We start from the raw sequence: 27,999 nt of genomic DNA, 5'->3' as shown, positions 1-27,999 counted from the left end.
GACAACTGTTTAAGAACTCTCACAATTGTATTTTATTTGACATCAGCAATATACACTGGAGTATAATAGGAACAATTTTTGCACAATCTTTCTTGCAAGATGGATTTATTTTCCAAATACATAGATGTTCATTATACAGGAAGGTAACAGTTAAGCTGCACAATAGCAAAACAAGTTGACAGCTATCAAACCACCTTTTCAGTTTTTTTTTTAGTATAATCAGGTGACCAGCATTTAATATATGCATTCAAATAATTTAGTTAACCTCTGATTCTTCCAATCTTCCAGCCACATTGTTCCATTCAACAAAAATGTGCACAAAGAATGATGTAAAAGAACTCAACTCCAAGGCTTCCCTTGTTTTCATTTCTGTTTTTCCCCAGGTATGGGTCAACACAAAGGGATACACACCAGAATTTAGCATGGCACAAACTCTTGCAACATGCATCTAGGACAGTCACATATTGCAGAAGTAATAAATTATTGAAAGAAAAGTTAGGGGATTTGGGTCTTCCCTAAGTGGGTGTTAAAGAAGCATCTCTACTATGCTGCTTTAGTGGGTGTTTTCTGCATGCCACAGCTTTTACAGAAAACAAAGATTAAATACTTCAAAAAGCTTCATATCTTTCACTGGGAATATTTCTTACAATGGTCTAAGATTAAATGCAAATGCTTTGGTTGCAATGGACAGGGCTTCACAGGAAAAGAAAAGTTTAAAGTTAATTAAAATACCAGTAAATATTTTTTTTCCCAACTTAAAAATGACAGACAGCTATAGCACCTGCTGTAGCCACAGTAGAAATTCCCCTTTTCTTTTTGTTCCTTAGCTGGTACAGCCCTTACATTTTGAATTATTTACCAGCACAGAAATTAACACCTCCCAGCCTGACCCCCGGCCACCATGATTTGAGAATGCAGGAGAAAGTGTGGCCCCGCATTGTTTATTAGATGAACCAATTTTAGCAGCGAGGGGGAGGAGTCTTCAAGGCAACACTTCCCAACAAACCCCACAGCTCTCCCTCCCCATGTTCGTGGTCCCCCCCCTGCCCCCCCCCCCCCCCCCCCCCCCCCCAGTGTTCTGGAGCATCCCAGCAGCTACTGGTCCCCTGCCCAGCCATGGGGCAAGGCAGCAAAGTCAGGGACAGGTCTGGAAGGAACCAAAACAGTACAAAAAGGAGCAGGACATGCTGAAGCATGGGTTTAGAGACTGTACATTTAGGAGGTTTTAAAATAGCTAACAAGCAGATCTTAAGCCTCAACTCTCATACCCTACCTCAGCAAAATGCCTAACAGTCTTTAGGCTCAGCTGTTCTTCCCCAGCATAGGGATACCTTCTCCTGCTGAACAGACGGCTTTACCAGGACTAAGTTCAGGCCTATTAGACCCCAGTCCCCACTCAGCAAGGCAATTACTGGCTGTGTTTGCTGCCTTCCCCAAATTTGCAAAACAGCCTGTGATCTCCATGTGTGCAGTGAAGAACCTTATTTTTTAAAAATGTAAATAAGACAGCAGGGGGACAGCAGGGAGGAGTCAGCTCAGTTATTTTCTTCACAAATACACAGCATAATAGGGAATTTAAAAGAAGTAAGAGTCAAAGAGAAAGCAACTTTTCAATGTTTAAGCTACAGGACAACTGATGGGGCAAAATAACTGTGCCTTTAAAAATTGGAGACGTTATTTTGCTTTTGAGGAAGCCCACATGCTGCTAGCATGGGCTTCAGGAGCAGAGCTTGTACAGCTGGACTTTTTTTTTTTTTCCTAAACCACTGCTGGACTAGGAAAACAACTACAGAAACCATGGATATTTATCAAGCAGCTGCACTAGGCATGCCCAATTTCATGTCAGTCCCACCACTCTCCATACCAGAGCATTTAGCAGATGTGCAAGGAGAAGACAAGAGTGCAGGACACCTTGACCCTCCTCTGGGATGTTCAGTACTGTTACAGACAGTATCAGCAGTGCTGAGCTGAAAGAAGAGCTTCAGCTCTAGTCTGCCCTATTGGGTACTCCAAGAGAGCATTTTCCATCCTGCCCCCAGTACTCTGAGCGCCCTGATTCATCACGGTATGGCTTGGAGGCATAGCAAGATGGATGCACCCCAGCTGGCAGTCACTGCTTGCTCAAATCCTTCTAGTCTTCCAGCCACAGCATCAGAAACCTTAGGACAGACTAAGGGTGCTGATCTGCAGGCAGGATTTGCAGTTGGTGTTGAATTCCACATCACACTCAGCCTATGCCTAAGCTACCCACTTGGGAAGGAGTTTAGGGGGCACTTTCATAAGTGGCTTAAGCCAGCATAAGATCTGCATCATCTCTAAAAGAGGCAGTCTCACTCTCCTTCATCACTTTTCTGACGACAGGTTCCTACTTTTCCCCACATCAGCAACATCAGAGCTCTCAAGCAGCCAAATGACGGGTTACGAACTCATCTTTTCCTTTCACAGGATCCATGCTATACATGTACCAAGGTTTTGGATATACATTTTCCAGCTACTTTAAATGCAGCCACAGCCCACAAGCTGTTGTACTGACCACATTATCAGAAATGCTCAGCACTATAAAGCTTCCCATGAATTTAGGTATATGAAGTCTTTAGATTTTGTAGGGAGGTGACACTTCCGAAAACTGGCTGTCACTGTAATGAAAGCTTTTGTTGTGATTTTTTTCCCTCCTTCTGTAATTGAGTTAAACCAGAGGCAGGAATCTCTCTATTTGGTCTCTTAAACATAAATCAGGTTAAACAGTAGAAGTTTCAAAGTGCTTCATTACTGAAAATGAAATATTTGGAGTCCCCAAAAGATAAAGAATGTTATTGTTTACATTTTTGGTTGAGAAATTTTCTAAATCAGAGTGAAGCAAGGATATTTAATAAAACTCAATCTTTTCCCTTTACTATTCTGCCTCTTAATTCTTCCTGGCTATGGAAATACGCTTTTTAATGAAAACAACTTCAATGGAACATAAACGTTTCTAAGAAAACATTAGCAACTTGTTTTCTTTATTACTTTCTCATTTTACTTATAATGAAGAAATAATTATTTCTAGGCTGTTTCCTGCCAGATGCTGCTCTAGTACCTCTAATAGGACATATCTTAAAATAACTGCTTGGTAGCAAGAAACTAAATTTTTCATCCTTGCTGATGTTTTCCCTTCTCTTCCTTTTCTCTCTCTTAAAAAAACTTGTTTGACTCAAGCTCTTTCATAAATTCTGGCCTTCATGTATTTTTTGTCCATTATTTGTCATTGATGCAATTGACAAAATCGCCTTTGTAGAGGAAAAAAATGACCACATTGGGCACCTAAGGTTCAAGGAAGGCTGTGAGCCTCTGCTTTAATGCCAGAGGAGGCAGGGGAAGAATCCTACAGCTGTGGTTTCACAATAATTTTAATCCACCCCAAAACATAATCCCAGCCACCTTGCCACCTCCTTTGTACCAGCATTAACACAGTGAGCGAGATCAGAGAACTGATTCAGCTGCCTGCTAACCCAGCCAAAAGACCAAAAAAAGACAAACTTGCTTTTAGCTAGGCAAGCTATTTCAGCCAGTTCGCCATGACCACACCAGTACTTCTCACCACACAAAGCAGACAGCAAGAAGAAGGTAGGAGCACAGTTAGATAGTTTTATGGTAGAGTAATAATGTAATAATATGCTCGGTCTGATGCAGACTGCTTCAGAGGCTGGTAGTACATAAGCTAGCTCCCATCCACGATCCCTTCAAATATGGCTCAAGTACTCAAGGCCCAGATTAAGCAGCAGTGGATTCATCTCCACTATGAATTTGCTACTGGCATTGATCTGCAAAGGCATCCTTCCACATTATAAAAGGCTGCCTTAATGTAATTCTACAGGAACTCTGGTTATCCCAAACTCCTCAAATCTCCACCACCAGTCTGGTGCTAGAAAGTGTTGTCTTAAGTTAATAAAAAATGAAATGCATGTACATACAGAAAAACTGATTTACTTAAATATGTTATGATGTATATTACTCATTTGATGACCTGGTAAAGTCTAGCAGGGAGATTTTCAAGCTTGCAAATGTAAAACAGACTGTGAAGTTACTGTATAGTGAGGAGGTTCAAAAACTACTATTAAAGTGCTTTGAAAGCACTTTAATGACACTCTCGTACATGTTCTTGAGTTCATTGTTCTCCATACTTGTGCATCTTTACTTACCATGGAGATGAGCCACCAGCACAAGATGACAAGGCAAGACAAATCAGCACTTAGTTTTGCAATGCATTGAACTCACAAGTCCAGCTGAGTGCTTCATACAGTCACCTGCTTCTTCTCCCAATCTCCAGCTAAGATTTTTCAAAGGACTAAAACATATTCCCATATAAAGATTATTTCTTTAAATGCTTATTTATGCCAACAAACCATCTATGTGGTTACAACATTCACTAAAATAGACCACAAATGGTGAAGTAGATCAACAACGGCAAGAGCAACTCAGGTCTCTGTTCCAGTTGAGGGTTAATTCAGTAGTACAATATTATTTTTTTTTTTCCCATCAGGATCTTTTTCCTTGAAAATGCAGATATGAAGATAATAATAATAATAAATCCTTACCTCACATGGTGCTTTGCATACAGAAAGGTACTCTTTCAAAATAAAATTGCTTGCAAGTGTATCTTGAGCCTGCTTCCATTACAATTCAGAGAATTCATATTATTTGAATGTTTTTATATATATGTATCCAGGCTGTGATCACATTAGTATTTTTAAATACTAAAATTATGCTACTATTTAAAGAGATCAATTTATAGCTGATGGGAGTTTGGATGCTTTTTCTAAAAAGGGAGTCTCCAAGGCTTTTTTTTTTCCCCCACTCCGTTATTTTTATTTTAAAGATGACATGACACTCTTGGTTTCTCAGGAAAGAAGGAAAGCAAATAGAATTATGACCAGAAAACATAGTGAGCTGCAGTGGATAGCAACTGGTTTGCTTTGAAGTAAGCTCTTTCTGGTGAAATAATATAAAAAAGAATAAGGAAGTGTAAGAGAGATCTGTAGATGCATTAAGTTATGGACTAGAGGGTAAAACTAATCAATTCTGAAAAGGATACCCACCGCATTTTCAAATCCACATGAAAATAAAGTATGGTTTACAAGTTCTATCTATCTTACAATAATTGCTTTTTCATTCCCTCCAGTTAAGAACACAGTAATTAACATTAGCAAAGAGAGAGCTTTTCCAAATGCTCTGTACTTCTCACTACTCACACTTGCTTAGAATGTGCCAAAAATTTACTTTCAAAGTCTGATGTACTCAGAACATGCTGAAACTGCAGAACCACACTCATATTCTCCAAAAAAGCTACGACTTGTTTCTGAGACCTACAAATGAAGACTATAAAAATTAGTGTGTATCAGACTCTTCCAAAATGATGCACTTTTCCTTCCAGGAGAACCAGTAGGCCTGATTTCCCTTCCACTGAACCATCTGGTTTTACCCATTGGATCTGCACTAAGAAGTTTTATTTATGCAATTCTGCTCCTTCAACTTTTTAATGTACTGATTTATGTTTGCCAGACCATCCAGAGAAGCGCATCCCATCCTCCAGTTTCCACTGACCTCATGCAAACTTACTGAGCCACATATCTCTGCTGTTCTCTAATACTTCTAAAACTTTGATCATCCTTGGCTTTATCCATGTCATCATTAAATGCTATATGTCACCTAGCTTTCACAACAATGCATTTGCCATTTTTCTTAATCCATGATTTTAACTTTAGAATTAAACAAATCCAAAAGCAGTGTTTTTCAGCTGTCTGTATTGTAATTTATAACTTTATTAGCCATACAACAGCTATCCATTTTAGTGGAAGCTATTGGAATTTGGGGGGAGAGTGTGCTACAGAAGAAACCACGCTCCAGCTTCCCACACTAAAATTCTCCTAGAAAATCTCCTGCAGCACCTACAAGAAAGTGTCCCAGGTGGCCAGTATGTCTCTTACACAACCTGTGTGTTCTTTTCTTCTGCTTTGGCCTTCCCCTCCACTACCAACAGCACAAGGGATATACACTGTACATTCTGATGTTCTGACACAACATACATGCAACTTCACTACCTCATAAGGTGCACTGTGTCAGAATGACATACAGGAGGTATGCAAAAAAATTGAAGGAAAAAGAATTCTGCACTTATTAAAAGTAGCTAGTTCATTTTTCTCTGGAAATAACTGGTTAAATCCTATTACATATAATTAATTGGCTTTCCCAATTTTTTTTCCAAGTCCATCCTGAGTCATAAAAATGATGAGATGCCCAAGACTATGCTTGAGCTCCCTGTAATCAATAACTTTTAGCTCCTGTTAACGAAGAGCTCTAGTCACATTCCTTATTAAATTATTTGCTTCTTTCATTCAATTATCATATTGTCTACTTGCCTGATTGCAAGGTAATGTAGACTGAATGACTTAATTTACAAAGTCTGCTTTTTTTCATTAAAAACACATGGGAGAAGAAATCCAGAGCACCTCAGAAATGTGCCATTGACATCCATTCGATGGAGACAAGTCCCTTCTGTAGGTACAAAGACAGACTCCAGTACTGCTGCTGAGCTCTAAGAGGGCTGGGCTCTGGGTTTGCCTCTTTACTTGAGTTCATCACTTTAGAAATTGCAGTGAAAATTCTCAATAGCGTGCCAAGAGAAATTTGACCTTGCACAACTTGGCCTTACAGTTGACTATGAAATACACTTCAACACCTGTGAAGACAATCTTCTTGAACTGAGTTTTCAACCAGTTTTCTCAAATGACTGCATCACTGGTTGGGGCTGCATCACTGAAATCTGTGGGAGTTTTGCTATTGGTAACAATGTCTCCGAGGAAACAGCAGTTAGTGGAGATTGATCTCTGTTTCCTGGTAAGGAAGGCTCTCTATACAATTTACTTTCCTGGTTATAAAGATGACTATCCGAAGCGATCGGTTAAACGACTGTGCTTCTGTCAAAAAAAAAAAAAAACGTTCGACAAAACCAATATTAAAAAAATAAAAATCCTGTAAAGCTCATCTCACTCAAAACCATCCCTAGTAACCTATCTGGTCACTGAAATGACACCTGCAACACTCTCCCTTGTGATTTTTGTTACCAGGGTTGAACATTTGGCCCTCTATATTTAGCATATTCCTGCCTTGCTTTTTTTTTTCTTGTGCTTCTAAATTACACAGTATTCAGAACCAGACAGTATTTCTGAGTATACTGCAGGCTGTTTACTGTTTCTGATCACTCCAAAAGGAGATTAAATATGATGGAAAAAACACTTTTAACAATAACCTCCTATCTACATTGTCCTTATGTACTTCAGAAAGCTAGTTATGATAATTTCTTCATACACAGGAACACAATAATGTAGCACAGTACAATAAATTAGTCCTAGACTCGATGAGAATTTTTATATCTCATTTTGAATATTAACATGCAAGTGTTGGAAGGTAATTCAGAAATATATTGACAGATTAAAAACATTTGTTCTGAGATATGATTAAAATTTCTTCTAACATGGAAGCATAGAAATTAATAACTGGAATTCTATTAATTTTTGCAATCCTTTTCTCCTCCTTATAAGTCTTCAATATGAAACAGGACATACAAATGAATTCAAGTAGAACATTTAGATTGACCTTGGTCAAATAGGCTGAACCAGTGTTGATCCTACTGAACAATGCACCAAAAAAGCTGATTATATGAGCAGTATAGGGGGTTGGGTGGAAAGGAAGAGACAGCTATTTCTCGTAAATCGTTTAAAGCTCTGTCTGAGAGAAAACATCCTTGTTTTTCATCAGAGAGAAAAGCAAAGAATAACTTCAGTAACGTCTGGAGCAAACACTAGGTTCCCAACACATACAAAGCCATTGTTCTTTATAGTAGGAAAAATATATCTCTTGTGCAATTATGATCAGCAATTGGCAAAGGATTAATTTTGTTTCTTCTTCACAAAATAAACAAACCGTCTCTTGGAGAGTACCTTCTATTCTGACAATCTATAATAATGTGACTAAATTAGGGAAGAAACTGTCACAGGTCCTAGTGATACCTCCAAAGATGCAAACTACTGCAGCTAGACAACCTGCACGGGTGCTCCATTTCTGTTTCTGTGCTGTGGCACGTGTAATGGTTTTCCAAGGAGTGTTGTTGGAAAGGACCGTGCCTAGCCTCTTGAGAATATCACTTAACTAAACAAAAAAGATTAAGGTAACTGTTTATATTATTACATCTTAATAAAGTCATGTAAGACATCCCAAATCCTATACATCCTGTCATACACATTCTAATGCTATACATGAAGTAGTAGACTGGGATCCACACTACATACTGTAAGACACATTTCTTGCATTATCCCAGGTCCTGTAAGCTGGCAGGTCAGATCCACAAATATGAAATAGCTATAAAATTTGGACAGATAGAACGAGGCACAGAGATATGGTCACTGTACACTGATTCTTGTCCCAACTCAGTCTAGGGCAGTCTCATGCGTGATCTCAATCATCAGATGCTTGTGATTTCCATCAGTCTCTCAGTCACTCGACCACTACTTGGGCAGAGAACCCCACAACACTCACCTTATCTGCCCCCCAGCATAAAACTTTGACAATGGGCTATCAATCTGCTACACAAATTAACTGAAGATAAGAATTAGCCCACTTGAAGGAGAATCAACTGCTTCCCGACCCTTTAAAGGCATGGTGAGATCACAGCTGAGAATTTGATTTTTCATTTGTCACCTGCACAGAAACAGTAGCCATTTGCCTAGCCAGATGGATCTGTGCAAACATGTTTAGATTTATTGCCAGCATATCTTCTACCCGTTCTAGTGAAAAGAACAATGCAGATAACATTTTTATCATGTTTAAACCATACACATTTTTGTTGTTGTTTTAATAAAGACAGGTAATTGCCTGCTTGCATATTGAGCCACTAAAGAAAGCACCTATCTATACCATAGCATAAGAGAAACGAATTGACCATAAATATACCTTGTGTTCCACCCTGCTTCGCCTAGAAGCATTCTTCTCCTATTTATGTCACAACGTTCCTTCAGAAAAGGGTGTCTTGCGTTCACTCAAAGATGTGCCATAGCCACACTCATCAAAGCGCTGGAAAATGTGTTTTGCTCGATTCTGGAGCTACTTCAAAATTTGTTGAAAATTTAACTTGAAACGAATATTATATAAAAGAGGGGGAAGAAATAAGTGTTCAAAGGAAATCAGAGGAGTGTGACTGAAAAATATGGAAAATAAATAAACAAAAAACAACAAACCCAAAAGCATCCAAAGGAAAGAACAAAATTCAAACAGTTGAACACTGTGGGCCTGGTTGCCTTCTACCTCAACAGATGTAATTTAGGAATAAATCCACTCAAGCTGGTCAGCAAAGTTTAAGAAGAATCACATTTAAGATCACCTTACCAAACAAAAAACTCAAATTTTGAGAATTACATCAGATTTCAGATTTTATAAGGTTCACTCATTCCTATTTTAAGTGAGAATTTCCCAGATTGCAATGCAAAATAATGCTTAGTAAAAATATATGGAGCTCTACAACTCCTTTGCATAACTTTTCTGGAGTTGCACTCTCCCAGGCTGGACTCCGTTTTCTCGTTCCACTGCTCATTTTTCCCCCATTCTGCCAATTTTAATCTAGCAGGGAAAGTCCTTTTCTAGCAAGTACTGTCAAAATATTCAGGACATAGGCCTTGCACTCAAAGAATGCAATGCTGTGTCCAGACAGCGGTGCTAAGTGCCTCAGGGATTTGTGGTAATCAGCATGCATAATTCCTAGCAGTCAAGATGTGTTCCACTGCACAGTTGTGCACCTCTGCCTTTGATTTTTTCCCTCTGCATGTTCCTCCCAAAGGCGAGCAGTCTGTCTGAAGAGAGTGATGGTTCACTGCTAGCTGAAGGGAGGAAGACAATTCTGTTACCTTTTACTCTGGAAAGACTTAACTAATTATCCCCAATAACTCCAGCCTTTACAACGGGAAAGTAGCACACAGCTTTTATAAATAAGAATTATTGACTTCTTTTTTAAATAGTTTCAAAAGAAGAAACTCTGCATCAAATGTGAGTATAATTTAGGAACTACTACATAGCAGCAAAACTACATTAGACTTTCTGATTTTTCCATGGTATCCTTGGATAGATACACCACCCAGTAGACCATGTTAAATGCTCCAAAGGTAACAGGAAATAAAATGCGTGCATATTTGTCTATCTTACTAGTGCCAGAGTGGGAGGCAGGGGGAGCAGGTGGTGTGACAGCCGATGGTTTTGCAGATGCTCCTAACGTATTAGGTGTGGTGGTCTGAATCTGCTCCAGTCTAGATCCAAGCAAGTGCTGAATGGAAGGGGATCCAGCTGTGGCATGCTGGGATACAAATCCAGTTAAAATTGGGGTAGAAGGAGGAGCTGGAGGGGTAGCTCTTGCAGAAGATAATGTCTCTGATGCATTGATGCGTGTAAAAGGGTTGGGACTTGATGCAGAAAGAGAGTGGGGTGTAATGTCAGAAGACCCCTGAGCTACTGAGGGAGTCTGGATAGAGCTGTGCCTTGTGTCAATTCGGCTCCCACCATCAGCTTCTGACTGTACTGTGGCATTCGTTCTTTTCCTCACATTTGAATTGGCATCTGTACTCTGCAAAGTTACAAAAAAAATACTAGTCATTCCTAAAACAAACACTTAAACAGAAGCAATGGAAACTTTATAGTCAAGTATTAACTGAATAATACTCACAAATATCAACAGTAGCTTGATCCTGAAGCACAAAAATACCACATGCTCACGGAAATAGGTTTCATAGCATATAAAGTGATAAACAAGAATTCCTTTTACCTGTGGCTGTAATACCAAGGTGAACATATCCAACACTTCACACTCCATGTGATGCGGTACCTATGTAAACTTAGTAAGATGAGGCTAAGCATTCTTGGGTTGGGATTTTTTTGGGCTCACCACCAAATAAAATTGTCTGATGCTTGCTTATTTATCTGATAATATACAAATATTCTAGAACTGACTTACCAGCCGTGATGGTTTAACTTCTGCTTTTCATCTCTGCAAAAGTAGCTACCATATATTAGGAGCTCTAGTTTACCTTATTTAGTAAATGATATTAAAATTCTAGTATTTACCAAACCAAGTTACCCCTTTCTTGTTCTTTCAAAAAAAAAAAAGTCAATGCTTTTTCACATCAACCACAGGCAATAAATTATCCAGCTGCAACTGAACCAGTGAATAAATCAGTCTTTCATCAACTACTTCTTTCCATTAATTAACTAAGAAAAGTGGTGAATTCTCCATTACTCGATGTCTTCAGGCAAGTCCGGATGTCATTCTGAAAGATATATTTAAGCCAAATAGTACTTATTAGGCTAGATGAGAAACTAAAATACAGATAAGGATGTACAGATGGCAAATCCAGCAGGTTTTAATATTTTACTGACTTCTGAGACTGGGACTCGGGCTCTGTCCTTTGTATTTAAGAGGAAGCCTAACATCTCCTGAAGCCCCTTCAGGAAGGGTACCTGAAAAGCAGTCTTTTAAATCACCATCTCTGCACTTTTTTTAGATATATGAATAACGTTTTGCACAAAGGCCCACTGCTTTTCATGAAACATGGATTTATTCACGGGTAGGGTATACATGCTCAACAGCAGCAATGCAGGTGTAATGACAGGACTAAACAATCCCTTGTTATATGCATCAAAAATCATATTTTGCATATCTCTGATATACTCTTCCCAAGCATTGCCCTGTACCACCTCAGGCTGCTGTGTCTTTGGCTCCATTACTTCCCTTTTCCCCAGACCAAAGAACCCTGCCAAAGATCACAGCACAACAAAGAGAGAAAGCAGGCAGCAATCCCTCCTCCCTCCTTCATCCAACAACAATTCTCTCCACCAAGTGCCAGAGCAGTAACGGAGAATAACTGGGGTATTATTCAAGGTACTAGTGCCTTGAACAGTGAGAAGAGTGACAACCATGTCTGTCTGCTGCATCAGTTGTGCTTAGCTATTTTGCTTAAGAAAATACAGAAACAGGAGCTGAAAAATATCTGGAAAAAAAAAAAAAAGAATACAGAATAATAATAATAAATTGCTTGACATGTGCAGCACTCCCGTTATGACCAGAATGCTGGTCCCAAATTCTGTTCATTGCAGTACAAATCAATCACTGGCAATACTGCTGGCTTGAATTTGTGTGAAGCTGTCGCATATACAGTCATGAATAGCAGCCAGTTCACGGCTGATGTATTTGCCAGCTCATGGTTGATATATTAAAGAATCCCTCTTAGGTTTCACAGTTTTCCTTCCTGCATAGAAGTGTGTCAATACGTTTTCTTTATTTTTATGCATCTGCAATCCAAAGAAGCAGAGGACTGGAATTACTGCATAAACACCAGAGGAAACGTGTGTTTCCTGAAAGAAACGCTAATTGTACTGTTTGAAAGAGAAGCCTGAGTCACTATTTGGGAAGCGCAGAAGCACACACAGGTGTGCAGTTTGGATACTTTCACACTAGGGTTATCAATGACCCAGGAATAGTAAAGCATCTTTTTGAGACTGCTAAATTTAAATTCTAAAATACAATCAGGACAGGAGTGTTTGCTATACATTTGGTAATACCTGACACAGTGCTGCATATCACTCGAAGGCTTGCAAAGGTAAGTAGACGCAAGTCATTGATGCTAACTGACCAAAATAACAGCTCTGTGCTACAGAGGGGCTGGCACTAGAGTCACTCAGAAGAGGTGAGTTTACCTGTCATGCACCGATCCTTGGACAACCTGGTTTTGTTTAGCCCTTTGCAGCCAGTATTCCAGCCCACAGGCTGGGACAAGGGTTATGAAGTAGACCTGCTCTGTAGCTTGGACAAGATGTGTCACCTGTTTTCAACAGCCACCTCAGTGTCCTTCCCTTCTGTGCATCAACTACAGACACTGGTATGACAGACAGGTAAGAGCCAGGCTCCTTTGCACACTGTAGTCACCTCTGGTTCTTCTGTGGGCGTTTGCTTCCATCCATAGAAATACACAATACCTCCTCTTCCCCTGCTACTCCAGCTGTCATCCAAATAACCAAGTAGGGCTGGTTGCTATTTAACCCTCTACTCATGTCCCATTGCAGTGTTTGGTCAAGAATAAAGTTATATGTATACCATTTCAAATGTTCAAAATGTGTAACTAAAATCCTAGTGAGTATTTTTTTCTTGCCAATAGTACACAAAAAAGTCCAGTACTTCAGGAACCTAACATTTAGAGAAACCCAGTTTCTGCCTAAGTACATGTAGATGTACTAATGTGCATGTGGAACCAGAATAGACAACCTCATAAGATATCACAACATAGCACTGCATAATAAGCCTACAAAATAAGGGTGCATTCCTTGTTAATTCTCTGAAAATCGCCTTCCAAGTGCTTGGAAATATCATTTCTAACTTCTGTGCTCTAACTTGCTCCACAGTTAACAGATCACTGAAAAAGAGTTGTTCTTGTTTGATGTCATAGTTTGGATTTGTGTTCTTGAATTAAACCTTGTCCTTGAAATGCACTGGAATAAGCACCTTGTAGGGAGAAAGATATTACATTACACATGGAAAGGCAGGGGCTTTGACCATTGCTGGAGCAGCTAGTTAAGCAATAATGTTCTCTCTAGCAGTGCTGGGAGCAACTTCAATATTGGAGACAGAAAATCTCCTGGGGAGATGCTTAGCTCCAATACCTCACACATCCCTGAAGCCCTTTCTAAGGGGAGCATGTTCCAGCTCCTCCTGTACCCAGTAGGATTTGCAGAATCAGCATGCACTGAGGAAACAAAAAATGGAGCAGTGGGGAAAGCTGCCCACCTCTCACCAGCACAGTTGTGAGTGGTGAGCACCTAGCTCAGTGCCCTGCCAAAGCTGAGCAGGATGCAAGCTGATTCCCAGGGTGGCCTTACCAGTACAGTGCCCACCAGCTCTCTCCACAAACTGTTTCTTTGCACATGCCGTATTCAAGACTACCTCATGACAATAGCTAGTTCTTCTCCTTCATAACTCTCACACATCTCTCATTTTTTCTTTTCTCCAGTTGAAAAATTTCTAACAAAAATTCTTGTTACTGGTTTGTGGTGGTGTATCATAGTATACTTGTGACCCTATATTCTCCTTTATCAAACGTTATCAAGATCATTCATTTCTTCCTACATTAATTTATTCCTTCTGTCTACTGATGCCATCTCACAGCCCTACATCATCTGAAGATTGCATCATTCTACTACTGCCTTGTGCCAAGGTCACTAATAAAAACGTTAAACAAGGTTGATCCCACAGCCAAGTATTAAAGAACCAAATTGCATTGACATCAGCAAGTCAGACTAATCACTACATTACAAAACATACTAAAATGCTACATTTGGTTTGTATTAAGGAAAACATTCACAGATATTTCAGTTATGGTGCATATCCCTAGTAAAAGGACATTGTGATAATCTGAACAACAAAAATGATATATGTGATGTAAAATGCTTGCTGCTTCCTAAAAATATTTTACTTTTGTTTGTTTGCTTGCTTTATATAACAGTAAGAAACACAAAACTACTGCCAGTTGGTAGCTTTTAGTTTGGAGGCATCAGAACAAGAAATAGAACATGAAAATCAAATGGAAGCCAAATTAAATGCAACCCAAGAAATGAAGGGAAAGACTCCTTTCCAAGGGCAAGTCAGGCAAACACTCAATTATCCTGAAACAACACAGAGCTGCTGTGCTACTCCAGATGGGGCTCCACAGGAAACACTGAGTCCACATTTTTTTACATTCTCACTCTGGATTCTGAAAGGAACTGATTTTCTAGAGACATTTGGGTGAGATTTTTGGGAGACTTTTAGCATGCTGTAGCTCAGGAATGACAAATGGGAGTCTGGAAGCTCTCATAAAATGCAACGTATCACAGCATACAAAACCTGCCTTAGTATGCTTGATAAAGATTGCCTTTTTATAAAGCAGGCCAACTTAATGCTTATGGCAACTGACACCTCACCCTTCCTTTGAAACAGCCTGTCATTCTGACCTTTCCAACCAGCTCCACAATTCACAACCACTAGCAAACCACAAGTGGTACGTACTCTGCTTTACTGTATCTTACCCCAAGAGGATACCGTCTTTCATAAGAGATTCATAATCGCTATTCCTTTCTGTCCAAACAAGTATTTCATTAGTCCAAAAAAGTGTATATAAAGAGATTTAAGGAGCACCCCCCCTATGTGTTAGCATACTCAGACCAGAGAGGCAGGGGGACATGGAACAGGACAGGAGGTTCAAATTCTGTCAGGCAGGGAAATAACTCATTCTGTTCATATCTCCCAGCTCTCCAACATGGGACGCACCTCTGCCTCCCTATTTGTTGAAAACACTAGAACACGTTAGTTGTAAATAGCAGTTCCTGAAGCCCAAGTTTACACATCTGAAGCCCAGAGAAATGCAAATTAAAGGCCTCTTCCATAATGCTCCATCTGGCTGGGACTTGGCTCCCTGGATTTGAGATTTCAGCATTGCTCCCTCAGAGACCTCCATCTCCTGAGGCATCGGGTGCATACACAGGACCGAGATCCCACCATCTCTCTGGATGGTGTGCTACAACATCCAAGTTCTTTAGGTAATCTGTGTACTGAAACTAAAGAATCAAGCACAAACCTCACTGCAGCTTGCAACAAAGAGGTGTGATCATATGATTTACAGCTTAGAGCAGAGTATGTCAGATTTTCGCCAAGATGTAGCCTTCCAATATACCAGTGCAAAAGCATGTCACACAAGTGACTGGTAATTCCCAGCACTTCAGCTAAGAATTGTTTTAGCTCAGGGGTTTGGTTGTTTTTACCTGCCCCAAATAATAATATTAGATATATCCTAATTTACGTGAGGTGATAACAGATTTCCACCAAATTTGATACTAACCCCATTAATATGGAACCAGATTTGGAATAATCTAAGCCCCACCATTCCATTGATCATTATATCATGATCAATGAAACAACATGCAGTATTGCAAACAACTTTAGAAATATTTACTGCATTAAAAAGCAGAGAGATCTTGCTTTAATTTTAAGCAATACATACTATTTTGGAGGGTTTTTTTTCTTTAAAACAATTTTAACTGAAATTGGGAAAAATACGTTCAGTATGAATTCTTCCTAGGTAGAGAGCCCTGATGCAAGATGCCTTTTTTTGCTAGTCCCAGAGCAGAAAGTCCATTTTATCTGACTTAAAGATAGGATAACTAAACAAACCTCCTTGCAGGCATGTGTAAAACGTGGTAATTAATGCTGCTTCCTTCCCTTGACAAGTAGATTCACAATCAACTGACTGTGAATAATAAAATGAAGGATGGTGTTAGCATACTTTAAAATAAATCTATATGATCTATTGTTAAATACTATGGCAGATTCATGGAGCAAGATTGATGGTAAACTTCTGTGATAAAATGTATAGACGAAAAAGCTTCCTATCACAATAAATAAATAAATAAAATCCACTCACAGATCATTTCCTTTTACATTTAAGCTCAACTTCGATGGATACTGCTATTTACTACCACACGAGAATGATGCACAAACATGAGTCAATCTAACCTCTTCAATATTTAACAAGGTTGGCACACTATAAACAGCTGCTCACATAATGTGGAAATCCTGCAACATTCTCTAAGCCTATATAAATCTTGACTTGAGCCAAAAAGTAAAGTACCGCATTGTTTTGTATGTATTGCCAGTTTTTCGACAAGCGAGCCAACTTTGCACTTCAATGAAGTCAGATTGCAAATTTAGCATGAACTGAAGTAGTCTGCAGCAGCTGAGCTGAGATTCATGGGAATGGGATCATCAGCACAGCTATACACAATATTGAACTGACAAACTTAGTCATCTTGTTACAGAACAAAGAGAGGTGGTAACAGCCACAGTACATCTTTCCTATGATAAGGCCAACCTAGAATCTGTAAAACAAACAAGAACACTATTTAGAAGTCACATGCCAAGTTCTAGGGGGAACACGGTAATGATAAAAGCAAATGCCAGGATATCAGGCAACTTCATCCTGTGATTGTATTTAAGAACATGAACACAAAGAATGCTGAAAGCTTTGAGATATTCTTGTCTTGGTACCACTATACAGTTATCTCCTTCATACATCTCAACAGCATCTTCCTATATCCTATTTGTGCTCTACGTAGCAGCTTTCAATTATTCCCTGCAGTTTTTAATTTGTTTGTAATGTATACTATAGATACATCCTGTTGGGATTGGAGTCCAAAATAAAGCAGGTCCTACTGGCCAGCCTAACACAGATTCAGTAGTACTTGACATTAAAATCCTCTTCACAGGCCTCTGGCTTCTAGGGGACACAGCCATCACCAACTGCTTATGAGCAGGTACACGCTGGAACTAGGGCCACGCATTCGCAATGTAATGCAGAGCTGCTATTCTAATCAGCTCCAGCACACTGTGGAAAACAATTCAGCAGTCCTGGGGTTAGATACGTGGACACTTCAGTACCTCTGCTCAGCCTCATCCTACCACAGACTCTCAGAGGAACATTATGCAAGGTCCCAGGGCTGCTTTTACACCATTTGTTTACTGAAACAGGGAGCTCAGCGGTGCATGCCAATGCATTTTCTAGATCCTTAGCACATCTTTGACGCAGGATTTCACTGAAACGGTATCTCTTTAGGACAAAGTACAATATTTAAAGCAGTATCTTCTACCTTCTCAAGGATAAATTCACAGTGGAATTTACAAGTGACAACATCACCATCCGGTACCAATCCTAAGTATCCAATGCCTAGAAGCAGCAGAGAGCTAACACTTTGACATCCAGCAAGTAGCTGTCAAAGCTGGGGAGAAACGCCCTAGGTAAGAGCAGAGTTGAAATTACATGCCTTTAGAGTAGCAGGCATCAAACTCTATCCGGCACTCTAGGCTCTGAGCTCTTTCCTGAGGCTAGATAGCTAAGTCACTCTATGAAAAGATACACACAAAAAGACTGTGTCCCTCTCTACAGTAGCCCAGCACCCAGGATGGGAACCTGTGTTTGGTGAAAGATGACCACTTCTGAAATCTGCCCAGACTGTGGCAGGGATATCAGCCTAGGTCTCCCACCTCTCAAGTGCTTACCCACCAGGCTACTGGATATCCCATGACAAGTGGTTCTCATTTCCTTCCTATAGAAGTTGCGTTCTGCATGCTTCAATCTCACCCTCCCATTGCATTGAAAGCCCAGACAAGCTGACCCCAGAATCAGTTCCTCTCATTCTCCTCAGCCCTATATAAATCATTTAACAGAACAAGAACAGCTTTCAATAAGAGCTTAGCAAACATCCCATGCACTACCTCGTAAGTATTCTGGTTACTAAAACAGTTCTCTGAGACAGAACAGGCAGGACATAAGCCTGCTCAGACTCCAAGATGAAGCACAGTAGGTATTTCTCCCACCTAAGATTCATGGCAAATGCTCTGGAAGCAACAAGACAGTTCTGTACGCCTACCCAGGGAAATTTAGTAATTAAGCCTTTTAAGTGCCTAATCACCATTTTAGGCACTTAATGTCCTCAGATTAAAAAAAATAAATAGATTAATAGGGTACCATGATCAGAGCAGTTTTAAAGTCACACAGAAGAGAATTATTTATTAGAATAATCAAGCATAAAATGAAGAGGTATTACTATAATGGAATGAAAAGTGAACAGTAAACAAACATCTTTATGCCTCAATATTGATCTTGCAAGACTAAGATTAGAATCTTTTGTGACAGCATTATTAAGCCTTCAATATGACACAGGTAAATTAATATATTGGAAGATCAGTAATCTGCTATACAAAAGCACAGGTTTCCAAAACTGAGGGATCTCCGTTAATTCATAGAAAAACTCACACAAAAAAAAAAAATTGGAAGGCTTAAAGCAACCAAGAGTCTGGCATTACATACTGTTTATCTGCAATATGAATATTGTTTGTGTGGTAATTAAGTAATATTTTCCTATTAAACTCTACTACAGTGTTTTTTATCCTTTCCATTCCTTCCTAAGAAAACAGTCTGTTCTTTTGGGAGGACATTACATAGCCTGCCAAATTCACACCATTTGACATTTACCAGGGAAGTAGCATGTTGTCATCAGTGTAAATAATGCTGCTTGTCCCAATTCCCACTGAGTCACCATATTGCCATGCTGCTAGCAAATGCACAACTTGGAGGAGAAATCTACCATGTTTTACTATTATGTTGCAGAGCCAGTCAATCAAAATTTTACTGGAATAGTACTAGAGATTTTGTTTTGCCTTACAGAGCCCTGGAATATGATCAAGTAAAAGCTCCACCTGCCACAAAACACAATGAATTCCAGTTTATAGCTTTAGCAGTGCAAAGAGCAACACAGATTGCTCAGGGAGAAAAAGCGAGGGGAGGTAAGCTACAACAGCCAGTCCACTATCTGTGCTGCTGACTTTATGATCTGAATCATGCAAGAGGAGGAGAGGTAAGAAGAGCATTCTATCCTACATCGCATAGTTGCACATACCTACAGGTGCGGGATGTGGAAGAAAAGCAAATTCAAAGCTAGAGAGACATAAATAAGAAAACTACATGGAGCTTTTTTTTTTTTTTTCAAAAAAATTGATGCCAAATACGCCCATGCCAAATAAACACATCCACCTGTACAGTAGTTAATAGCCATTAAAAGTTAAAAGCACACACACATATATTGTCTTAAAGAATTTGTTTATATCATGACATAAATGAAAGAACTGAAAACAGAGCTACAGGGCTCTGTTTTCTGGAAAGAACTTTAAACAGAGCTACAAATCTACTAGGATAGGTCATGTGCTAACCAGCTGTGGAGGTGCTCTGTAAAACATCTACAAAAGGAGGAAGAATGGGTGATTAGGAACCAAAGAACATTATTTTCTGTATCTTTCAATTTTTGGTGACCTTAAAACCGTACTTAAATTTGCTTCAGTAGTTTGCTGAAAATGCTTTGAACAGTCCTCATGAACTTTCCGAAGCTTTTCAATGTTTATTTCTTCTGACTCCAATTTTCCCAGACTAAAAATAAAGCCAGCTAGAAATCTCACACACAGCAGTGAAACTCAACTGCAATTTGGTGTCATTGGGCTCACCAGTATTGAAAACTCTTTGTGGCGGAGAAACAAAACTGAAATTTAAATATACACACAGAAAACATTTTAAGCAGAAAATACGAAGAGGCTTGAGTTCACAGGCATCATTTCATACCAGTCATCATGGGGAAACCTATAAACACCCTGAGATTTTGTATAATGCTGAACAAACTGAAAACCCTCCCCCTGACACCACAAAGGTCTATTCTGACTTGGTGTTTCTGAAATACTACCACCTTTTTTTTTTTTTTTTTCCAAGTACTTATGTTTATTTATACGAAATAAAAGAAGAAAAAAATTAAGGAAGTTGGAATTAGGTCAATACAAGACTTTTCTTACTGCCTAGAACTGATATTAGCACAAAACTAATTTTTATTATTAAATGGAAACTTGTATTGTTTATTCAAATGATGAAACCTTAAGGAGTCTCTCTTGTCAGGGGACCAGCACAATGACAGAGAAAGGCACTTATGTTTTTTGTTTGTTTGTTTTTTTAATTAAAACAGTAGGTTTTAGTATTTTCTAGAATAACAAGAGATTGACATTACTGAGCTATGCTTTAGTTTCCAAAATAAAAGCCTTATCCAAACTAAGTCTTCCAATAACTACAGTAAACACCATCAAGTCTTTGAGCATCAGACAAATAACAGCAGAACATATCCCTCATATTCCCTTGCCTACAATTGTGGTAGTTCATTATAATACTTAGAGAAAATTGAAGAGTGAGCAATTACCATATTTCCAAGTAAGGTTTGGAAGAGGTAGCACTCCAGCAGGATTTCTTGTTTAGTTATAAATCAACTACAATCCTGCCTTTTGTGCACATCAGTAAAAAAAAATAAAATAAAAAATTCCACTTTCAACAAGAAAACCTCATTCCGCAACTTTGAATTCCAGCAGTTCTGTTATTTTTATCAACACCCAGCTATTTTTTACCTTTGTTATAACTGAATTCTGGAATTCAATGGAGCTTACATTGCATTTAAGTTGGATCAGAATCTAGCCCCAAACCTAACACTACATTGTGTAGTTTTAGTAATTACTCTGCTCGCTTAGCTAAGAGAAATGTTCTTACTTGCACTATCAATTTATTCCACAACTGAAATGCATCAAAGGTAGAGCAGTATCAGGTTCTTGGAAAGAGATCTGAGCTTTTAATGTAACACTTTAATTTATGCTGTTTAGAAAGATATACCATGTAAAATATTAAGAAAAACATTTATAATTGTTGACCTCAAATTTATGCCCCAATCATTGTGTTATCTGGGCATTAGCTTTATATGTTGTCAGTAGCTCCAGTTCCTGGATAGGACTACCAAGTCTAACAAACAAAATTAAAAAAAAAAAAAAAAAAGCAAATTAAAAAAAAAAAAAACTTTTGTACCTGAGCATTACAGGTAGCAAAATACTTTAAAGACCACTTTGTTTGGATACCTGAAGGTAGAATAGACCCAAAGCTCCCACTAAATCACTGCAGCATTACTCCAGGTAGCCACTCTCCTATCTTTCAAATAGGTTTGAGTATGTGTACATTATGACTCTAAATCATTGACAGCAAAAGTGTTGACTAATGGAACTAAAGCAACAGAAAATTGTTGACACGTCAAAGAAATTATTCACACAGCATAGTGGTACCCCTTCTTAAGGTTCTGTCCTTCCATTTGCATAAACTCCAAACAGCTCTTGAGCCTGAAGTCCTTTATTAGGATCTGTGATTTAAATGCCGCCACCTTACAAATAATCCATAACACCTTAGGCAGTGAAGAAGTAATGAATCAGTAAAAAAAAAAAAAAAAAAAAACACATTTATTATATTATCTACTGAAATGCTGTTCCATCTCCAACACTATTTAAGTCATGCATCCTCATGAGGTGGTCATTAAACAGAGCATCCCTTTGTGGTCCAAGTACCCCATTTAGATGTGGCTGTTCCTCAGATAACTCCCTCTGCATATGTGAAAAATGGGTTTAGCTGCACTTCTCTATTTGCTGGGAGAGGGGAAGCTATTATTCTATTAGCCCCACAGTAACCAGGAACATGACAGTGTTGCTTGTAAACTTATCAGGTACACATCACACCAGTCCTAACACCAGTTAGGACAGGAGTGTGCATCTATGCAGCACTGAAGAGCTTAACCCCTGAGTTTCTCCATTAAATGCTAAATGGCTAACTCAAGACAGTGTGACACTTAACCAGCTTCAGAAAATGGGAAGAAAGTTCAGGAATTACAATCTACTTGTTATCAAGCTTGAAGAAATTATTCCATTCAAAAGGTTTGTTTGAGTCTGACCTGTTTTTTCAAGTTTCCCACTCTTGTAACAAACAGCTGAGGTTGAAGCTCATGCTAACAGTGTTTAGAAGCCTGTTTTTGAAGAATATTTTTCGGTAACATTCTTCATCTCCAAAATTGGATAGGTCTTTAAAAATAAACTTCATAAGAATACAGTGAAAAGGAAATAGTGCAGAAGCATAAAAATAGATCCAGGAGTCCAATAACAACCTATAAATCATTCATTTCCATCACATACTGACTTGCAACAACACTTTTGCTTTTACTAAAGAAAAGAATTCAGAATGCTTCAGGACAGGTTCATTCCTTCCAACCTGAAAGCAATTTAACTTGGTCCCAAGACCAGGAAATCACAGGAGACCATGGTGTAAGTCATCTTTCTTAGCTTAGACAGACTTCAGCACTATCTCACTGGGGCTGACAAAAGGGATGAAGGTGACTGTCCAAGTCCCTTGTGAACTCAAGGCAGATATCAAATAAGCTTGGGTCCTACTCATGTGATGACAACTGCAGATATACATTCCTCCTTATGGAAATACATTAGTTTCTATCAGAAAGATATATTCTACAAGAAGAAAGAAAGAGTTAAAATAGAGGGAATAGATAAAAAATGAGTACAACAGCATGGCTAAAATAATATGAAGTGATAGAGGAGCACACACTTCACCTGCAGGCACTACAAAAGCTGTCTGCTCCCTCCTACCTACACCAACCCAGTAAATTAGCTTCACACAAGGAATTTTGGTTGGATTTAAACACTGTTCAGATTACTTAACTAGCCTTCAAGATTCTTTTAATGCTTAGTGCAACTGATAAATTGATCGGTCATATCCACTGTGTGGCTCAAAGAAGTCATACAATTACACAATAGACTAATTCCGCAAAGCTTAATTTTGTGAGAGTGGCAAATCTACCAGATCAGGCAAAGTCCATTTAAAAAAAAAAAAAAGTTTGAAATACAACCTTTGCTTGAGCTCTGGTAACTGTGCTGCTAACAACAGAATTTCTAGAAGATTAGTGGCAACGTAGAACGAGCTTAAAAATATATATATATTAACTGGGTCAAAAAATCAAAACCTACCAGTTAGCTATGGAGATAAATGTGTGGCATTTATGTTAAGAAATAATGCTTAGAGGTTATATGCTGCAGGCTATTGTCCTGCGTTCTTTACGTACCACAGATTTGCAGTGAACCTGGGACTGTGTGATCTCTGGTAATACAGTGCTGATTAGACAGTATACATAGAGAAAAATCAGATTTATAAGATGACATAAGAAGATTTGAGATTATCCTTTTAGACCTAGAACTAAAAATTTTAAGGAGTAGCACTGTGTTACATGTCAGGTTGAAGTAAAAGTCACATTTGCTTCTAGTGACCTCTTCTGTGAAGCAGGACACAAGAACAGAAATTCTCCTCTAGTCATTGAAGGGACCGCATGATAGCTAAGCCCTTTTAACCTATCTGTGGGCTCACCCTCTATCCCACTCCTGGAAGAGCAAAGACTCAAGTCTTAACATAGACATGACTAGAGAAAGCACCATAAAAATAACAGTTCCAGACACTATCATCATTATCACTGTCACACATACTCACAACATTAATGCATAACCCTCCAAAACAATAGATTGCTTCCACGAGTGCTTTTAAAATCCCCAAACCTGTAAGCAGATTACTACACCTATCTCAGAGATAATAATTTAGCAACAGAATAGAACTGTTCACATCTCAGTTTACCTAGTTTTAAAGTTGGGTGAATCTGCATGTGGTCTGTTGTTTTTGCTGTTGTGAAGTCTTGTATGTTTGTTTTAAAATAGTTTCTCCAAAACGTTTGTGTAAATGTTGAAGTACAATACAAGACGGACACGCAGCAATTCTGAACATGAATCAAAACCAGTATTTTAAACCTCCATCATTACTACCTGAGAAAACTACTATTTCTCTAGTATTAAACTATTATTAATTAGTATTAAACTAAACTAGTATTAAACTATTATGCAACTTATTTTCCTACAGACTCAAGTAAAACTTGACTGTCTCCAAAAGCAATATTTATTACCACTCCCAGAGTGCTCGAGATGCTACATTAAACTGCATGCTCTACCATCAGGAAGATTAGCTAGATAAATTAATGGCACTAATACCTCTACGTACAAAGAGAACCACACGCTACTATAAGCATACTTTTTCTTGTTCCTGACTCTTACTAGCAGTGAACAGAGTGACGTGTAATAAACTCTTCAGGAGCATATCCATCCTTTTAAGTAGAATTGGGAGCTAGCAGAACAACACAGCCAGAAGATTGAAAACAATAATGATGTATGGTAGGAGAGCAAAGAAGAGGAAGAAAAATGGAAGTGGGTGGACAGCAGCTGAGGAGTGATATCAAATGGATTGGGTGGGAAGGCAAAAAGAGCAAACGAATAAGGAAGGAGACAAATGAGATGTGAAAAGAGACAGAAGACAAAATTACCAAGAGTCAGTCTAAAACAGTTGCTCTTAAATCATGGCTCAGTCAAAGGAAATTACAAAGTCAGCCTGACAGGAAGAGTAAATTACGATGTTGCTGTCAGCGTCTTACTTCTCGGTGTTGTTAAGAGAGCTAGCCATGACTGAGAATTATTGGCCTACCATGTGGCCAGTACAAGTGCTGTAATGACTTTGTTAGCCAGGTGTCTAATGAACAGGAGGAGGAACGCAGCAGCTAGTGAGGACAGAGAAACCAGCAAAGGGAGGAAAGGAGAATTACTCATGAGCTCAGCTGGAAGCAAGATCAGGCCCTTATTAACTGGTCGGCACACTAAGATAACTACCACACAAGTCACACAATCCAACAAACTAAGATAGCTGAAAAGCATTCTGCTAAACAGAGCCCCAAAGCCTTTTCAGTTAGCTGAGCTCCTATGCACAGATACATAAGTTACATAAAAATAGCATCTGTGTTGGACACAAAAGCTTCATCCAGCATTCTTCAAAAAATCCTGAAATTGTAACTGATTAAGAACAAAAACTCCATATGCAATGAGAGAATAACATTGATGGTGAGAGAAATTCTCTGAGGTAAAACTGCAATGTTTTAGCATATTTTAATTCTGTAGAGGCATTATCCACAAAAGGGAATGTGCTGTCCAGATAACCTGTAATATCTTGGTCTGTATCATCCATCCAAGCAAAATCAATACACAAAGGGAAAAGAAAGCTTCCTAAAGATACCCGTCCCCTTTGACCCTCATCAAAACACAACTAAATATAGAAGAAATGGCAGATATGGACAGATACAACCTCTTCCTCTCCTCCAAGTTAATCCAATCTCCAATAGTGAAAGTAAAAATTAAATAAAGCTTAACAAGATTTTGACATTGAATATGGTGGAGCACTAGTCTTCCACGATGGTGACTTATACTGCATGCAGGGCGAGAAACTGCCAGACACTTATACACCACACTGAATCCAGACTCAAGAATGAGGAAAATACTTTTTTATAACTGCTCTGTAGAGGGAGCTGCACACCTCCAGGGTAGCTGTCCCTGAGGGAATCTGAAATAGAATCTGTTGTTTTACAGTCCTGAGCAGGAGATCCAATTCTGTTGGGATGGGCCCAGATGGAGAAGACCTGCTGGGACACGTCAAGAACTTTGTTCGCTGTCTCCTCTACTAGTGTTGGGAGGGTGCTCAGAGGGAACCTGGGAGGAAGTTAAAGGCCTGATTTTGCTGAGAAACACTAGCAAAAAGAAAGATGGAAAATAATTTTATAAATTGAAAACATACCGTGACTGTCTCTTCTGTACTTTTTTCTCTTTGTATAGGAGCAACTGGAAATTCAAGGAGGGATTTTACTGTCTTCCTTTTGGCTCTTTCCATTTGAATATTAGTAAAATAGTTGACAGCAGCAAACTCAATAAGAGCAGAGAACACAAAGGCAAAGCAGACCGCTATGAACCAGTCCATGGCAGTAGCATAGGATACTTTTGGCAGTGAGTGTCTTGCACTGATGCTCAGTGTCGTCATTGTCAACACTGTGGTTATTCCTTCAAAGAAACAGAACAAAAGCACTGTTGAATCCAAGAAAACCAGAGAGAATAAAAACAGGCAAACAGCTTCAAACAAAGAATTTGAAAGCACTTAGGAGTCATTTAAATTACTTTGCATCTGCAAAACCCATTATCATGAACAAAAATGTAGTTACATTGTAAGATATTATAACAGAAGTCACTTTGCAGTGTTCCACTCATGATCTCAACAGTAAATGGAAGAAGATAAATCTCTGTGTTCAGTTAAAAAATATAGTACTATAATTAAAAATAATACTAGAGATTTTCACATTTAAATCAATACAGGAAACATGGTATAAGGTAACCCATCCATGTTTTCTCAGCACTGCAAAATGATGCAGTCTGTAATTCTACTGCCATAAGCAAGATACAGATGTTGCTGTCAGACAGTGCTCCCCGTATTTGCTTAATAAAACAGTTTTAAGAAACTCCAAGGTCCTGCACTCGGACATTCACCTTCCATAAAAATGGACTGCTGCGTAACACAGAGAAGAAATAATTGACAAGTGGAGTAAAGACAACTCATTTCTCAGCTGGATTAAGAAAACAGGGCTAAATCTTTCTCTGCTGCTTCTGAGTACTGCATTAGATGTAAGTCACAGCAACTACCACATACGTACGAGTAGTAATTATACACACACAGCAGTTAACCAGCATGGGAAGCCATGACTTTGTGACTTCAGTAGAACATCTACAGCTTACAAGCAGAAAATGTGGAAGCCTTAATGTCTTTTTTTTTTTTTTAATGTTAAGTTGTTTAGAATTTCCATCAACAATTTATTTTCCAAATATTTGAACACAATTTAAGTTGTTTAATAGAGGAACACTGTGCTCCTCAGATTGCAACAAAAACATTTTTCCTGTAACGGTTTTAGAAAGCTAACTATTACCCTGTGTCTGGTCCTCTGATCCCACTTGCAATCCACATGCCATTAAATCATGGCAAATTATTTTGGTGCTAAGGAAAACTATAATATTCTGTGAACAACACTGTTAATTAGCAAGCCATCACCTTATCTTTTAAACCCTTCTGCTACTACTCAACCGATGAAATTTAATTAGGATTTCATCTTCTGAAAGAATAACTTCAATTAAAGTGTACATGCATGAACACTGAGCTCAAATATGACCACTTCATGATAATACTTCAAGTGCAAATACCAGCTGTATACAACCAATAAATGAGCTTTTTTCTTTCATCTAAAATATTCCAAGAATAGTTAAAACATCAAGAATCCTGTATCTTTCAAATATAAAATACCATGTAAAGAGCGAACACTGCTCAAGTCCTACCATGATAACCACAAGGAAGACTGAATGCAAATGTATACTTCTTTACTCTTATGAAAAGAACACTTGTACCCATTTTAATTCAAGAGGAAATGCATATACTGAGAAAAATTCAAAACAATTAAAAGCCTGTTTTCCAACAGGATCTTCACACACCCTCTTCCCTAAATGGCCATATCCCACCTGGGGAACCTAATATGAAAAAGCTTCATCTAGAC

At 38.7% G+C, this 27,999-nt stretch overlaps 1 protein-coding gene across 11 annotated transcripts in view; it reads right to left on the bottom strand.

Annotated features, from left to right (window-relative positions):
• Nucleotides 1-8: 8 nt before the first annotated feature.
• Nucleotides 9-27,999, bottom strand: part of GABRA4 (gamma-aminobutyric acid type A receptor subunit alpha4) — a 55,217-nt gene continuing 27,226 nt past the window's right edge. For all 11 annotated transcript variants that reach the window (XM_083833208.1, XM_083833212.1, XM_083833216.1 and 8 more), the window contains 2 exons: nucleotides 26,208-26,467; nucleotides 9-10,642 (listed from right to left, as the gene is read on the bottom strand). In XM_083833208.1, coding sequence (XP_083689334.1) covers nucleotides 10,109-10,642; nucleotides 26,208-26,467 — 794 coding nt within the window. In that variant the 3' untranslated portion in view covers nucleotides 9-10,108. The remainder of the gene's footprint in view (nucleotides 10,643-26,207; nucleotides 26,468-27,999) is intronic.

Source organism: Anser anser, assembly GCF_964211835.1.
Source record: "Anser anser genome assembly, chromosome: 4".
Classification (NCBI taxonomy): Eukaryota; Metazoa; Chordata; class Aves; order Anseriformes; family Anatidae; genus Anser; species Anser anser.
This window is presented reverse-complemented; position numbering and strand designations above follow the sequence as displayed.